Source organism: Staurois parvus, unplaced genomic scaffold (genome assembly GCF_062004578.1).
Source record: "Staurois parvus isolate SC_StPar_1 unplaced genomic scaffold, SC_StPar_1.0 ptg000070l, whole genome shotgun sequence".
Taxonomy (NCBI): Eukaryota; Metazoa; Chordata; class Amphibia; order Anura; family Ranidae; genus Staurois; species Staurois parvus.
Window position 1 is genome coordinate 821,897 of NW_028317866.1, and position 16,972 is coordinate 838,868.

General features: G+C 42.5%; 1 protein-coding gene across 1 annotated transcript; it reads left to right on the plus strand.

The window, feature by feature from the left end:
• Positions 1-15,458, plus strand: FAM161A (FAM161 centrosomal protein A). Its single transcript, XM_089669231.1, has 6 exons — positions 1-384; positions 2,009-2,244; positions 7,494-8,672; positions 12,390-12,489; positions 13,353-13,519; positions 15,208-15,458. Exons 1-6 carry the CDS (start codon positions 19-21, stop codon positions 15,338-15,340), a joined length of 2,181 nt encoding a protein of 726 aa, XP_089525357.1. The 5' UTR covers positions 1-18; the 3' UTR covers positions 15,341-15,458.
• The last annotated feature ends 1,514 nt before the right edge of the window (positions 15,459-16,972 follow it).

The following is a 16,972-nucleotide window of genomic DNA, read 5'->3' on the forward strand; positions in this document are numbered from 1 at the left end:
TATTATGTGTTAGCAGTCATGTCCCGCTCCTGTGGGCTGGGGCCCTCCTCCATGGTGTGGAGCCCCAGGACATGGAGTGGTGGCGGCAGATGGTGTGCCGGGATTAGTGGCGGATCACAAGCTCTTTGTGTCCCTTCTGCCGCTCCCCAGTCCGCGCTGCCCTCCTCTTGCTCCCCTCCCCCCCTCCCGTGGCGTCCTGGGTTGCCGAGCAGCGGCAGACTTTGTACAGCGGCTGTCATGGCGAAGAGTCACCGAGAGGCCGTGCTGGCGGCGTCCTGTGTACAGACCCCGGTGCACCCGCACAGCCGGACCCCGCTCACCCTATACGAGAGGCTGGAGGAGGACAGACTGCGCCGGGCCGGCTACAAGGAGCACCGACCGGAGGTGAGAACTTCCCGTATAGACCGAGTGATCGAGGTCCATGGGCTCCCAGGTGTCCTGGATCTTTCCTGGCCCTGGAGCAGCATGTACCCAGTGAATTCCTCAGCTGTATGCCTGTAACTTATTATTAGTTTCACCAATCCATAGGATGAACGCGCGTTCACACAGCGGACAATACGCCACGTTCAGATGGGCACTGCGCATGCTTCTCTACGCGTCTAAATGCAGCACTACAGTAATCAATGAGCCCGTACACACGGCTGCTGCACAAGTGGGCACTGCGTTTAGCTGAGCAGAAAAACAAATAGGGTACCTCTGCGTCCAGGGGCGCACAGATCGCATAAACGTGCCGCGATCAGATGGGCACTACACATGCTTCACTACACGTCTAAATGCAGCACTACAATAATTATTATACAGGATTTATTACAATAATCAATGAGCCCATACACAGGGCTGCTACAGAAGTGTGCACTGCATTTAGCTGAGCAGAAAAAATAGGGTACCTCTGCGTCCAGGAACGCACAGATCGCATAAACGTGCCGCGGTCAGATGGGCACTGCGCATGCTTTACTACACGTCTAAATGCAGCACTACAATAATTATTATACAGGATTTATTACAATAATCAATGAGCCCATACAGACGGCTCCTGCAGAAGTGTGCACTGCGTTTAGTTGAGCAAAAAAACAAATAGGGTACCTCTGCGTCCAGAGGGGCGCACAGATCGCATAAATGCACCAAAACACAATGTGTAGAATGAAAGAATTGTGCACATGCAAGACTCTGTACACATCTGGGCATAGCGGAGACATGCGTTTCTGCCCGCATCTCTGCAAACACAAGAAAAACACACGTTGCATTTGTTGTGCCATTACTTGTTAATGGCTTCTGTAACGTGGGTAGCAGCTGAGCGACAAAATGCACAAAATCGTGCTTGGTTCATCACCAGAATTGGGTACATGCGCCTCCTTGGTGTGTTTTTGAAGCAGAACGAGACCCATTCAAATGAATAGTGCCACTCCAAAAACACAATGTGGGGGCATCACAGATGTACACAGAGGCCTAAATGCTGGTCACATCTAAATGCTTCTTTTCGATCGGTGAGTACGAGTACTGATACTTTCAGTCCAGTACTCGCCGATACTGAGTACTGATACTTTGTGGTGCGATTTGCAACAATGCAAAATGTATATACGCAAATTGCACCTCAAAGAATAGCATGCGATTTAGCTTGAATGCACTACCACTGCTATCCAAATCACATGCACTTTTCCCACCGCTCTTGTGTGGATCCAGGCTCTTATCCTAAATGGGGGTGCAGGGGCGGACTGACAACTCATGGGGCCCCCGGGCAATAAGGGATCATGGGGCCCCTGTGTCCTTGCCCAAACTCAAAAAAGCCTATGAAAAAGGTACCAGGGGCATCTCATGGGGCCCCCTACTGACCCCAGGCCCTCAGGCAGTGCCCGAGTTTCCAAATGGTCAGTCCGCCCCTGTGAGGGTGTGATATACATGTTAAAAAATTGGTGTGCTATTTCACATCGTTCCTAGTGGTCTGAAACATGCTTTTTAACCCATCATGGTGTCATCTACATCACAGCTAACAAATGATCTTGCTCACCAGGATACTTTTAGTTCATGTTCTGATGATGGAGACCAGCCTTGCAAGATGAGGAATTCTAAGGATTGGGTTCTGGATGTTTCAAGAATGGATTACGCAGACAAAGAGTATTACATGCAGGTGGAGAGACTGAAGAATGCCCATGATGAGAACATGGAACAGCTGGAGAAAATGTACAAAAACAAACTTAACCTGAAAGGAGTCCACAGTGGTGAACCTGTTGTGAAAGGCACTCGTAGGTATGCAGGTTTGACAATTGTTTTATTACATGTACCCATATCGATGTGTGATTGTTGTTATATTACATGTACCCATATCGATGTGTGATTGTTGTTATATTACATGTACCCATATCGATGTGTGATTGTTGTTTTATTACATGTACCCATATCGATGTGTGGTTGTTGTTATATTACATGTACCCATATCGATGTGTGATTGTTGTTATATTACATGTACCCATATCGATGTGTGATTGTTGTTTTATTACATGTACCCATATCGATGTGTGGTTGTTGTTATATTACATGTACCCATATCGATGTGTGGTTGTTGTTATATTACATGTACCCATATCGATGTGTGATTGTTGTTTTATTACATGTACCCATATCGATGTGTGATTGTTGTTTTATTACACGTACCCATATCGATGTGTGGTTGTTGTTATATTACATGTACCCATATCGATGTGTGATTGTTGTTATATTACATGTACCCATATCGATGTGTGATTGTTGTTTTATTACACGTACCCATATCGATGTGTGGTTGTTGTTTTATTACACGTACCCATATCGATGTGTGGTTGTTGTTTTATTACATGTACCCATATCGATGTGTGGTTGTTGTTATATTACATGTACCCATATCGATGTGTGGTTGTTGTTATATTACATGTACCCATATCGATGTGTGGTTGTTGTTTTATTACATGTACCCATATCGATGTGTGATTGTTGTTATATTACATGTACCCATATCGATGTGTGATTGTTGTTATATTACATGTACCCATATCGATGTGTGGTTGTTGTTATATTACATGTACCCATATCGATGTGTGGTTGTTTTATTACATGTACCCATATCGATGTGTGATTGTTGTTATATTACATGTACCCATATCGATGTGTGATTGTTGTTATATTACATGTACCCATATCGATGTGTGATTGTTGTTATATTACATGTATCCATATCGATGTGTGGTTGTTGTTATATTACATGTACCCATATCGATGTGTGGTTGTTGTTATATTACATGTACCCATATCGATGTGTGATTGTTGTTATATTACATGTATCCATATCGATGTGTGGTTGTTGTTTTATTACATGTACCCATATCGATGTGTGATTGTTGTTTTGGATTTGAGTACATCTTCATGATACAAACTAACCTAGAAATGACAATTGGCAGGTATTCAGTTATTCTATAACATTTTTTGAGGAATAGAGGCAAACTTTGCTGGGGGAAGGAGATGATCTCATACACCATTGCTGTAGAGCAGGGGTAGGCAACCTTCGAGTGGTGGAGATCTACCTAAACATAGGACTCTGGGCACAGCACACTATTTGTAGGAGCTAACCTAGCAAGGCCGTTAAAAAGTATGGCAGTTTTGAAGAAAACTTGGGGTCAATTCACTCCAGGATTGCACGGTAACGCAGCACACACTCCTGTGCATTTCTCACGTTTTTTCATTTGAATGGGCTGCAAATCACACTGGAATGCAGAAAAAGTATGCATGCACTACTTTTAAAAGCACACTACACCAAACAGCATGGTACTGCGGAACCATGTGATATGTTGCAGTGCGTTTGCAACCTGCATTTGGGGTGCCATTACCAATACACTGGCACCTGCATACAGATCACAAAGGCAGTGTGGGCACCCGTGGTACGGGAAGCACACATGGATTGCATCTTTCCTGCACCACATTCTGTGTGAACTGGCCTGGAAAAATATAATAATACAAATGTCAGTGTAAAAATATGAACTTATCCAGGTCAGGAGTAACTAAAGTTCACAGATCAGGAGTACATAGCGAGGAGTTTACAGGTCAGGAGTACAAAGCGCAGTGTTCACAGATCTGGAGTACAAAACACGGCGTTCACCGGTCAGTAGTACATAGTGCAGTGTTCACAGGTCAGGAGTATACATCGCAGCGTTCACAGGTCAGGAGTATACATCGCAGCGTTCACAGGTCAGGAGTATACAGTGCAGCGTTCACAGGTCAGGAGTATACAGTGCAGCGTTCACAGGTCAGGAGTATACAGCGCAGCGTTCACAGATCAGGAGTATACAGCGCAGCGTTCACAGGTCAGGAGTATACAGCGCAGCGTTCACAGGTCAGGAGTATACAGCGTAGCGTTCACAGGTCAGGAGTATACAGCGCAGCGTTCACAGGTCAGGAGTATACAGCGCAGCGTTCACAGGTCAGGAGTATACAGCGCAGCGTTCACAGGTCAGGAGTATACAGCGCAGCGTTCACAGGTCAGGAGTATACAGCGCAGCGTTCACTGGTCAGGAGTACATAGTGCAGCGTTCACAGGTCAGTAGTACATAGTGCAGCGTTCACAGGTCAGTAGTACATAGTGCAGCGTTCACAGGTCAGTAGTACATAGTGCAGCGTTCACAGGTCAGTAGTACATAGTGCAGCGTTCACAGGTCAGTAGTACATAGTGCAGCGTTCACAGGTCAGTAGTACATAGTGCAGCGTTCACAGGTCAGTAGTACATAGTGCAGCGTTCACAGGTGAGGAGTATACAGCGCAGCGTTCGCAGGTGAGGAGTATACAGCGCAGCGTTCGCAGGTGAGGAGTATACAGCGCAGCGTTCGCAGGTGAGGAGTATACAGCGCAGCGTTCGCAGGTGAGGAGTATACAGCGCAGCGTTCGCAGGTGAGGAGTATACAGCGCAGCGTTCACAGGTGAGGAGTATACAGCGCAGCGTTCACAGGTGAGGAGTATACAGCGCAGCGTTCACAGGTGAGGAGTATACAGCGCAGCGTTCACAGGTGAGGAGTATACAGCGCAGCGTTCACAGGTGAGGAGTATACAGCGCAGCGTTCACAGGTGAGGAGTATACAGCGCCGCGTTCACAGGTGAGGAGTATACAGCGCCGCGTTCACAGGTGAGGAGTATACAGCGCCGCGTTCACAGGTGAGGAGTATACAGCGCCGCGTTCACAGGTGAGGAGTATACAGCGCCGCGTTCACAGGTGAGGAGTATACAGCGCCGCGTTCACAGGTGAGGAGTATACAGCGCCGCGTTCACAGGTGAGGAGTATACAGCGCCGCGTTCACAGGTGAGGAGTATACAGCGCCGCGTTCACAGGTGAGGAGTATACAGCGCCGCGTTCACAGGTGAGGAGTATACAGCGCCGCGTTCACAGGTGAGGAGTATACAGCGCCGCGTTCACAGGTGAGGAGTATACAGCGCCGCGTTCACAGGTGAGGAGTATACAGCGCCGCGTTCACAGGTGAGGAGTATACAGCGCCGCGTTCACAGGTGAGGAGTATACAGCGCCGCGTTCACAGGTGAGGAGTATACAGCGCCGCGTTCACAGGTGAGGAGTATACAGCGCCGCGTTCACAGGTGAGGAGTATACAGCGCCGCGTTCACAGGTGAGGAGTATACAGCGCCGCGTTCACAGATCAGGAGTATACAGCGCCGCGTTCACAGTTCAGGAGAATATAACACAGTGTTCACTGGTCCAGAGCACATAGTGCAGAGTTCACAGGTCAGAGCACATAATGCAGCGTTCACAGTTCAGGAGCACATAATGCAGCCTTCACAGATCAGAAGTATGTAGCGCAGCGTTCACGGGTCAGGAGTACACAACGCAGCGTGTATGGGTCAGGAGTACACAGCGCAGCGTTTACGGGTCAGGGGTACACAGCGCAGCGTTTACGGGTCAGGGGTACACAGCGCAGCGTTTACGGGTCAGGGGTACACAGCGCAGCGTTTACGGGTCAGGGGTACACAGCGCAGCGTTTACGGGTCAGGGGTACACAGCGCAGCGTTCGCGGGTCAGGAGTACATAGTGTCACTTCCAGGCCAGGACAAGAAGGGGAGGGGAGTGGACGTGTCCGCTCTCCTCCCTCCCTTCTAGCTGCCGGCGGTGAGCCGGTCCCAGGGCCGCAGATGGGCAAGCAGAACCTAGGAGACAGTGGGTGGGGGGGAGCTTCACACAGGGTAGGGGGGGCGCCGGAGAGGCTGGCATTGTGAGGAAGCATTCAGGCGGCAGCACTGCCACTCAACTGCTTCCACCTGATAGGTGAGCCCTGCTGCTTGCCCGCAGCAGGACTACAGGTAAAAAAAACCGCCCTGCCCGGCACCCAGAACTACATGTCCCCGAGCGTCGGGCAATAGGAATTCAACATCCCTGTGTTTATTGGTGTATATGTACGAGTATATACAATATATGCATGTATTTAGTGCTGTTGTCAGGGAACTACCGTGTGATTTCGTTGTATTAAAAACAATGATAATAAAAACAAAATCTAATCTTTATTTTGCAATTGCAATGACCTCTTTCCCTTCGCTGCTGCATTGGTCTACCCATGCAATATAACAGCCCTAGCTTAAAATCTGAAGCTCCAGTTTTCTGAGGTTGTAATTATTTCTCCAGGGAATCTCAGCTTTAAGCCTCTGAGCACTCCCTGATCTTTTGTGTTCTGTCCAAACACATGTCACACCCAACTCTGTATATAATATGATACTACTACACCTGTTGACAAAGATTGAATCTGACTTCTGCCGTTTACCACCATTCTGTCCCTTTTTTAGCATCTAATTCAGGTACGGTACTTCAGCAGTGCAACGGTTGATGGAAGTTTAAAGATGCAATTCTGGGAATCGTAAAATGTTTCCAATTTGCATAAACACAGTTGCCACTGACTGTTGTGGATATCCATAGAGTCCTGATATAAGAAACACAGTCTACATTCTTAGTGTTTCTGATGCTCTGCTTAAAGGGACACTGTCATCTGCCATTCCTAAACATTTATTTGGAAAGCTAGCTTCCTGGCTGTCAGGCTTATAGCCAGGCTTCAATGCTGTGTATGTCGCTGACCGGGAACAAGTATAGAAAATAATTAGGTCTGATTCATTTAAAGCATGCTTTTTCTGGCTCTGTGATGCAAAAGTCTCACATAGCCAGTCAACAAGCATTTTTAGAAGAAGACCAGTATTGCCAGCTGTAATAATTCCCTCGTGAGTCAAATACGTATTTGTGGTAATCGGGGTTTCTTGGAACACCAGTTGCTTACTTGTGCGAAAAGGATGCCAAGTGTTTACAGCACCAGTCAGTGTAAAGTCCATACTGAATGTCAGAGGCAGTGTGCAGTGGATCACATAGAACTTAGTTGATAGGTACGTTGAGTGGTCCATCTGATTTAAGCACAGACAGCATCAACAGTTCACTGATTGATTTTCCTTATTGCCAGTAGATAACCTTTAATATGTTTTGATTTAATTTTAAGGCCAACATGGGAGCAGAGACCTTCTCAGCCAAATGGATTGAACTGTTCTTTATTAAAACCCGAATTTAATTGGAATGTCTCCTCTGGTGTATCAGAAGCATCTTTTGAGGAGCAGTCTGATGGAGAAGACAGCTGTGACACACAAGATTCTACTTCTGCCAAAGAGAAAATCCTTCAAATGTGGAATGGATTCAATGTCCAGGATTATATTAGGGACACAACATTCGATAAGCAAAAGTTAAAATGTAAAACTGACAAAAGCAAGTCAAAAGAATGGTCTCATAGAGTTACCATTCCAGAACCTTTTGAGATGACTATTAGAGAGTCTAAGAAAAAGGAGATGAATGCTAAGTCCAAATCAGAGATTGAGTTGGAGAACAATTTGCTAAAGAAATTGCTTGAGGAAGAAGCTGAATGTCAAAAGAAGTTCAGAGCAAACCCAGTTCCAGCTTCTGTCTACCTTCCCCTCTACCATGAGATAATGGAAAGGAATGAAGAGAGACGCAGATTTGTAAAAGAAAGAAGCAAGGAGATTCTTTCAGCATCTCAGAAACCATTTCAGTTCACTGAAAGAGAAGAGCGCAAGAAACAATTTAGGAAGATGGAACTTGATGATTTCGAAGAGTCAGTCGATCATTGTAAACACTTCAAAGCAAGACCAGTCCCAAAATCTATATATGGGACCTTTGTTAATGAGAAACTTAAGGAAGAAGAGCTATATCGGGGAATTAGGATACATATGAGGTCCCAGGAACTCTTACGTGCCTCCTCTTATCCTACCACTACGCTGGCTTCTAGAAGTAGCATGAAAAGGTGCAAAGAAAGATGTTCTGAACCAGTAGAAGAACCAAAGACCAGGCCTAGGATAAATACCCAGATACCGAATTTTCAGGTTGTGCATCAAAAGAACCAGAAACATCTTGTAAAAAATAAAAATACCAAACACGTGACCATCTGTGACCCTTTTCACCTACGTACTGATAATATTCCATCTCGTAGGGAAAAAATTCTCAAGGACATTGAAGCAGATGAAGAACACTTAAAGGAGACCCGTTGGCCATTTAAGTCTCCTAGGAGCCAGCCACGAAAAAATTCTTTGATCGTATCTCCGCGTGATGAGGCTCATGTTGTAAGTCCAAGATCCACAGAATCCTCTAAAAGAAGAGAACAGGCCATTAGGTAAACTAATGTGTTTATTTGGGTGCATGGACTGTTTAAAAGCTTGTAATATTCACACTCCTGCATATGATGTAGATCAAGTCATATATCTATATAATTGCTTAATGCTTTGATTCATCAAGCTCTGATATATTCTCTTCTATATTGCTTATGTTGCTTCATAAAAGTGACATAACAAGCAGCATTATTACATATGTTTTTTGGGCTTGATTCCTGCCTGAAATGTTTTTTTTTTTATTATTTTATTATCTGATTTTTGGCTAATTTTTGTGTTAAGTTCGTTTTGAGCTTTTTCCCTGTTCCAAGTAAGTGGAAAGCTAGTATGACAGTCTAACAGTGCTCATGTCATGTTGCAAGAGCTCTGCTAGACTTTCAGAATAACTACATGACAACGGTACTTTATGAGCAACCTGAGGATAGTAAGAAAAACAATCATATAACTAGAAAAATGTTCCTAACATTCTTATGTTAACTAAAATGGAATCCAAATGTGACATATTTGTCATTTTGGGTTCCACTCAGGGTCTTCTCTATTGGCTGGATCCCTGCCAGGATACCATAAGGGAAACAGGTTTCTCTTGTCACAAGAAGAGGAATCCTAGCCAAGGAGTGGTTTTTAAAGGATGAAGGATCTCTACAAAATTAGAAAGCAATGTTGTTATCACTTATTAACATCTTTGAGCTGTATTAAGCATGATTTTTAAACTGAAATCAGCCTTGCTGAGATAGACTGGATGATAAGGAAGATGTTGCCTTCTATATTATTATTATTATTATTATTATACAGGATTTATATAGCGGCAACAGTTTGCGCAGCACTTTAAAAAATGAAAGCAGACAGTACAGTTACAATACAATTTGGTATAAGAGGAATCAGAGGGTATTTGAAATAAGGAGATATCTGTTGCAGCCCCCCTCATAAACCGCCCATATAAATGTAGCTCATTAACAGCTTAAGCTTTGATTCATGAAACCTTGAGCAATGAAAATGAGAAAAAAAATGTTTTGCCCATAACAACCAATCCAAATTTATTTGTCCATAAAATTAAATGTAAAACCTGAGTGGTTGCTTTTTGCAACAAACTCCAGTTTTCTGCTCATCTTCTTCTTTCCAGCTTTCATAGCCCCTTATGGTGGCTATACACTAGATGAAAAATCGTTTGAAAATCTATCATTTGGACAGTTTGTTTTTCGTCCAGTTAATGGGCACAAATTGAAAATCGGTAGTGACATTTTTGAGCCAAAAAGACGAAGGAAAAGTTTGGAAAACTTCTGCCGAAGAGACAATAAATTGAAAGGTTAATGTGTTTCTTGCCCATTAAAAATCAAATGGTTGGTACTGCACATATGTGACCCAGAAGCAAAAAATGGTTGAAAAACTGATTCATTTATGTCCATGGAATTATTTATCATTTGAAATGTGGTCATTACATGATGGCAATATTGTTTGGTTTTACAACCATGTGTTAGTTTTATGAAAACCCGTTGGAACGATTTTTTGACTAGTGTATGGCTAGCATTAGACTTCAAAAGGCTTAAGCTCTACAAAGAATGCTAATAAGCAAGGGTGCAAAAACCTTAAACAACCTTCTTGGAAAAAGTAGAGTTCTCCGAGAACCATGATTGCTGAACTTGTATCATCCATGCCTCTTACACCAAGTTCAAAGTTTTTTGTTTTTTTTGTTTTTTTTACATATTCACCAACGCTTAACTTTTTTCCAGCAAACATTTTGTTTTGTTTTCAAGTACTCTTTATAACTCAGTTATTTGAAGTAATGCTTGAATTTGTGCCTAACCATCATCATATTTAGTAAAACCAACCTGTGCATGTTGTGCCTCCCCACTATACATATTTACCTCCAGATCCTCCCTTTTTAGAATTAGTAGATTAGAGAAAAGGATGCATATCGACATAGTGACCCATGTGTAGTAGTATGATCCTTGTAGAATCCCAAGTTCCTCTTAGTTATCAGAACAAGTTTGAGTCAGTCTATGTCCCTGCTAGGAAGTTTCTTGAAGAACAAGTAAGAAAAGAAGAAGATGAGGAAAGGATCCGAGCAAGAAAGAAGCAGAGAGAGAAATTACTGAAGAAACATATAACTAGAAAAGTTAAATCTATTCACCCACCGCAAGCCAAAAACTCACGTAGTAAATTAAAAGATCTCAGGTAATGGCTGTACTTAGACAGTGCTATCCCAAGATATTTGCATTTTACTGGACAACAGAATCTGTACTGGTAGTTGCTCATTACTTTTATTATTATTATTATACAGGATTTATATAGCGCCAACAGTTGCTCAGAGCTTTACAATATAACGGGAGACAATACAGCAACAATACAGTTCAATACAAGAGGGTTAGGCGGGCCTTGCTCCTCGGAGCTTACAATCTAGGACAATGGAAGCACTTTATCCTGGTTGTCACAGACAATATGGCAGGCGTAGGAACTGTTATCCTGCACAACTAGTGTAAGAGTTTCCACACTTGTCCTTTTAGGCAATATATATCCTGTGATTAGGGATGACCTCAGACGTGTTTGAGGCTATTCCTCCAGGAAGCTTTCACTGAGAACCGCTAATCATAAGTGGCCAAGGCATTCCCCATCCTGCAGTCTTATATATATATACACTGCAGGGAAGGAAATACCCTGGCCACTTATGATTGGTGGTCCGCAGTGACAGATTCCTGGCAGGATAGCTCAGGCAGGTTCAGACTAGTATCCGGACAACAGTGTGTACTCTCCAGCACTCCAGGGATCAATTGCCATAGGAAAGCCAGGGGAATCAGGATCAAAGTGGCCTATGAATAGCGTATCGGAGATGCAGCCCTCTTCAGATAGGGAAACCAACAACTGGAAAAGAGCAAACAGGAGGTGCAAACCCCTAGTGCATAATCCAAGGTTTGTTTGAAAGTGAAAAAGAATGAAAACATACCCACAAACATAGCATGTATGTAAAGCTTTGTAAGAAGGTAGAGATGGCCATATCAATGGCAGGGTGTCCGGCTGTCAGTGTGGTCGGTTTGTTAACGCGTTTTGGGGACGAGTCCCTTTCCTCAGAGCTAGATTAGTATCCAAACACGCTAGAACTCTTCTCTAGTCTTGACTGTCTTGTTACTTGCACCTACAAATGCAGTTTGGGTGGTGTTTCTGTATTTTTCTTGATAGCTCTTTTGTTACTTGAGTCTCAGTGTATTTGCAACTGTTGAAGAAGTTATGTGTGGAATGTTTGGCTAATCCTTAACGCAGTTTGCTACAAGGCCACCCTAGTCATGGAGGCACTAATATATTGCACGATTTAAGTAACGGAATTGGTGGAGCAGTGCAGTGCCATAGTGCTATTGCTAGGACTTCCTGTGTAACAATTGTATTTCAAAATTCAGATGAGGCCCACATTTAGAAACTTTTTATTTTTGTTTCTGGATAAAAACTTTGTTTATTGATGAAAAACAGTGCATTGAATCAGTAGACAGGTTATGAAGGAAGGTGCTTTGGTTGGCTGTCCATAGGAACATTGTTGGCTGCCAATAACTGTAAAATGAGCTCTCCATTTCTCATGTGAAGCTGTGGCCTATAATGGGGTCACTTCTATATAGAACATTCCTGAATAATTTACATTTGTCGCTTTTAATTCTATATATATAAATATATATATATATATATATATATATATATATATATATAAATGCTTCTTCTCTATCTCTGAAATTGTATAACAGGAGAAGTGAAAAACAGAGGCTGGAAGAGTACTTTGAAGAGTTGGACGCAATGAAAGACCGAGTCTCCCAGACGCCACTCTTACTGGAGAGGGTTCAAAAGGTTTGTATTGACTGTTTTTTGCAGTGGGCCTAATAGCTCTGAGGATAGGATGAGTCTGTGAGTATACATGAGTATGTAGTATCCATGTCCCATATCCAAAGCCAATTTATTGTGGTGTGGAATTGAGTTAGAACCTTTGCTGTGTTTTTGCTGTATCCTGCTTGGGGAGATTTCCCCATGCTTCTCTCCCTGTCCTGGTGCCCAACCTGCGGACTGCATTCACGCTTTGACACTTATGTGGCCGTTGTGGTCCATACAGACAATAGTCTGTGTTTTCCCTTCCTTGTTGCTTAATTAGGTCAGTGAAGAAAAATATTATTTAGATTGTCTTCTAGTAGTTAAAGTATATTGAAATGCATCTACTACCCAGCAGCCTAAATGGTACCTGTCGTATTGCTTTGTTTAAAAATGTGAAATAAAACAATAAAATTACCTTCCTGTTAATCATTTTATATGCAGTCACATGACAGCTAAGTGTACTCATTCAAAAACTGTCTTTGATGACACAGGAGTTGACTTGCTAAACACAAATAGACTGTGCACTTTGCAAGGGAGGTTGCGCACTGGAAGGGAATTTTCCCCAGAGTTAAGTTAATGCGATGAAATTCTTTTGCAAACAATACGCAATCATTTGCAAGGAAAAAGAAAAAACCCATAATTTTTACTTGCATATGATTTGGATAATGGAAGCTTAGGCTGCACCTAATTCCCTCAGCTTTGGGGCAACTTCCCTTGCAAACTGGCCAGCCTATTTTACCTTTAGAAAATCAACCTCATGTTAGAATAGTTGATTGCCTTGTGTTTAGTTGCCGTTCAGTGAGTTCATTTACACATTTTTCTTGTCTTCTGTAACTTGTTTGTAGAAAAACGCTCGCCTGTGTGCTGAAAAGCGTTACTCCGGTGTCCTGAAAGATGCAGGATTGCCTGATGATTATGAATTAACTAAAGGCCAAACATTCCAAACTTCAGGATCATTCAAAGGTCCTGGTGCAACAAATGAGGAAGAAGCAAATTCAGATGATGAAGAGGGGTAATATTATATACTGTGTCACTTTGATGTCATATTGAATTAACAGTTTAAGAGCTGTTTCTAGCCTAAAGTATTTTACATCAATATTTTAGTACAAAAAGGATTTTAGTAATATATTTGGGTACAAATATTAGTTTTTCTTAGAATTATGAAAAAATTAGGACATTTTGAGAAATACATAGCAAAACATTAAAATAAGATCAAGCCAGATTTTCTTGGACCCAAATTAGCAAAATGGTGACAATTTCACACATTTGATATTATAAAAATAGTGAATGACAGTACACATTGAAATTGGCACTTCCAGGAGTGTCATTCTTCTGAGTCCCCTGCAGTGCTCACTGGTTCTTCCTGCTGATCTCCACATCACTACTGTAATGGATGGAGATCGGGAGGAACCATTGAATGCTGCAGAGAACCACAGAAACTGGCAAGTATTATTTATTTATTACAGGTACTTATATAGCACCGTCAATTTATGCAGCAATATATATTGTACATTCACATCAGTCCCTAACCTGCAAGGAGCGTACAATCTAAGGTCTCTAACTCGCATTCATACATACACATACTAGGTCCAATTTTAGACAAGAGCCAATTAACCTACCAGTATTAGTTTCGGTGTGGATTTTAGAGTAAGATATTTCATCAACATAAAGGAATTTGGAAACACGGGCAGCAGGAAAGGTGAGTTAGCATTGACTTCCTCAAGGGTATTGCTCACTTGGACATTTTTTGTAAAGCAACCGGGTCACTTTAATGAGGAGCCTGGATCAGGTAGCAGAAGATCTAATCCAGCCCCTCATGCATCTCTGCAGTAATAGATCAGTGACATTAGGAAAAAAAGATTTATCCAGTATCCCTGATCATCAGTTATATGAGCACAGTGGTTAAATGGTTAGCACTTCCGCCTGGCAGTACTAGGGTCGTTGGTTTGAATCCCAGCCACGGCACCTCCTGCCTGGAGTTTGCATGTTCTCCCTGTGCATGCGTGGGTTTCCTCCAGGTACTACAGTTTCCTCCCACACTCCAAAGACATGCTGGTAGGTGAATTGGCTCTTGTCTAAATTGGTCCTAGTATGTATATGTATGAATGTGAGTTAGGAACCTTAGATTGTACACCCCTTGAGGGTTGGGGACTGATGTGAATGTACAAAATATATATATGTAAAGCGCTGCATAAATTGACGGCGCTATAGAAGTACCTGAAATAAATAAATTAAATATTGCTAATTATAATCAACAAGCATTATATCACTGTCACAGTGATCTGATGCTACATGTGCAGTAGCTCTGCACTAGACACGTGCCTGATTCTACCAGTTGATTTCTGTTTATTAGGCATAGCAGTTCCTGTCCTAATAGACAGTGTAATCTAACATCCTTAGGACTGATACACAAGCCCACACACAATCTGGAGCCATTTGAGTCATATACCGACTTTGCAATATGTTTTTGGTTAAACAGTGAAGCAACCAAAGGTAAATTGCTCAATTGTGGGGAAAATATCCAATTTAATCCCAGACATTAGTGCTGGATAGTATTATTTTGATCACTGGGCCTGTAGAATACATTCATATTCGTTGTAAGGAATGAATATTGTGTCAGTGGTGAAATAAATAGCAAGTAAACTGAGAATAAACAGTGCTAATGCTACTCGTATTGAGCTATTTCTTCTTCTTCCCCAGAAGCTCACAAGGCACGTTGGAAATAGAAGATTTACAAAAAAATGGTGACGATCATGAGGCTTCTGCCAATGAATCTGAAGAAGAAAAACAGGAATATAGTACTGATGAAGATCACTCTGATAGTGACTCTTAACCAGGATTTACACTCATGACAGGAGTCACAGTTAAAAGCCAAATCTTATTTTGAGGTTGGGAAAATTTCTAAAACCCTAATAGATACTTTGGGAAACAAGTGACTAGGTATACTAACAGCCCCCCCCCCCCCCCCCCGCTGTGTACAGTGACTTCAAAAGTATTCATACCCCTTGAAATTTTCCACATTTTGCAATGTTACAACCAAAAACGAAAATGTATTTATTGGGATTTTATGTGATAGACCAACACAAAGTGGCACATAATTGTGAAGTGGCAGGAAAATGATGAATGGTTTTCAAAATTTCTTACAAATATGTGAAAAGTGTGGCGTGCATTTGTATTCAGCCCCCTGAGTCAATACTTTGTAGAATTACCTTTCACTGTAATTACAGCTGCAAGTCTTTTTGGGGATGTCTCTACCAGCTTTAAACTCTAGAGAGTGAAATGTTTGCCCATTCTTTGCAAAATAGCTCAAGCTCTGTCAGATTGGATGGAGAGCGTCTGTGAACAATTTCCAAGTCTTGCCACAGATTCTCAATTGGATTTAGGTCTGGACTTTGATGGGCCATTCTAACACATGAATATGCTTTCATCTAAACCATTCCATTGTAGCTCTGGCTGTATGTTTAGGGTCGTTGTCCTGCTGGAAGGTGAACCTCTGCCCCAGTCTCAAGTCTTTTGCAGACTCTAACAGGTTTTCTTCTAAGATTGCCCTGTATTTGTCTCCATCCATCTTCCCATCAACTCTGACCAGCTTCCCTGTCCCTGCTGAAGAAAAGCATCCCCTCAACATGATGCTGCCCCCACCATGTTTCATGGTGGGAATGGTGTGTTCAGGGAGATGTGCAGTGTTAGTTTTCCTCCACACATACTGTTTTGTTTTTAAGCCAAAAAGTTCACTTTTGGTCTCATCTGACCAGAGCACCTTCTTCCACATGTTTGCTGTGTCCCCCACATGGCTTCTCACAAACTGCAAACAGGACTTCTTATGGCTTTCTTTCAACAATGGCTTTCTTCTTGACACTCTTCCTTAAAGGCCAGATTTGTGGAGTGCATGACTAATAGTTGACCTGGGCACAGAGTCTCTCACCTGAGCTGTGGATCTCTGCTACTCCTCCAGAGTTACTATGGGCCTCTTGGCTTCTCTCCTTGCCCAGCCTGTCAGTTGAGGTGGACGGCCATGTCTTGGTAGGTTTGCAGTTGTGCCATACTCTTTCCATTTTCGGATGATGTATTGAACAGTGCTCAATGAAATGTGCAAAGCTTGGGATATTCTTTTTATAACCTAACCCTGCTTTAAATTTCACCAAAACTTTATCTCTGACCTGTCTGGTGTGTTCCTTGGCCTTCATGATGCTGTTTGTTCACTAATGTTCTCTAACAAACCTCTGAGGGCTTCACAGAACAGCTGTATTTATACTGAGATTAAATTGCACACAGATGGTTCCATTAGATTTTAGTTAGAAGTATCAGAGTAAAGGGGGCTGAATACAAATGCACACTACACTTTTCAGATATTTATTTGTAAAAAAGTTTGAAAACCATTTATCATTTTCCTTCCACTTCATAATTTTGTGCCACTTTGTGTTGGTCTATCCCATAAAATACATTTACGTTTTCGGTTGTAGCA

Excerpts from the sequence above, each read along its gene's own strand:
- FAM161A (XM_089669231.1), top strand. The coding sequence starts at position 19 with ATGTCCCGCTCCTGTGGGCTGGGGCCCTCCTCCATGGTGTGGAGCCCC. Across the intron at positions 12,490-13,352 it reads TACTGGAGAGGGTTCAAAAG|AAAAACGCTCGCCTGTGTGC; the intron begins GTTTGTATTGAC and ends ACTTGTTTGTAG. Across the intron at positions 13,520-15,207 it reads AATTCAGATGATGAAGAGGG|AAGCTCACAAGGCACGTTGG; the intron begins GTAATATTATAT and ends CTTCTTCCCCAG.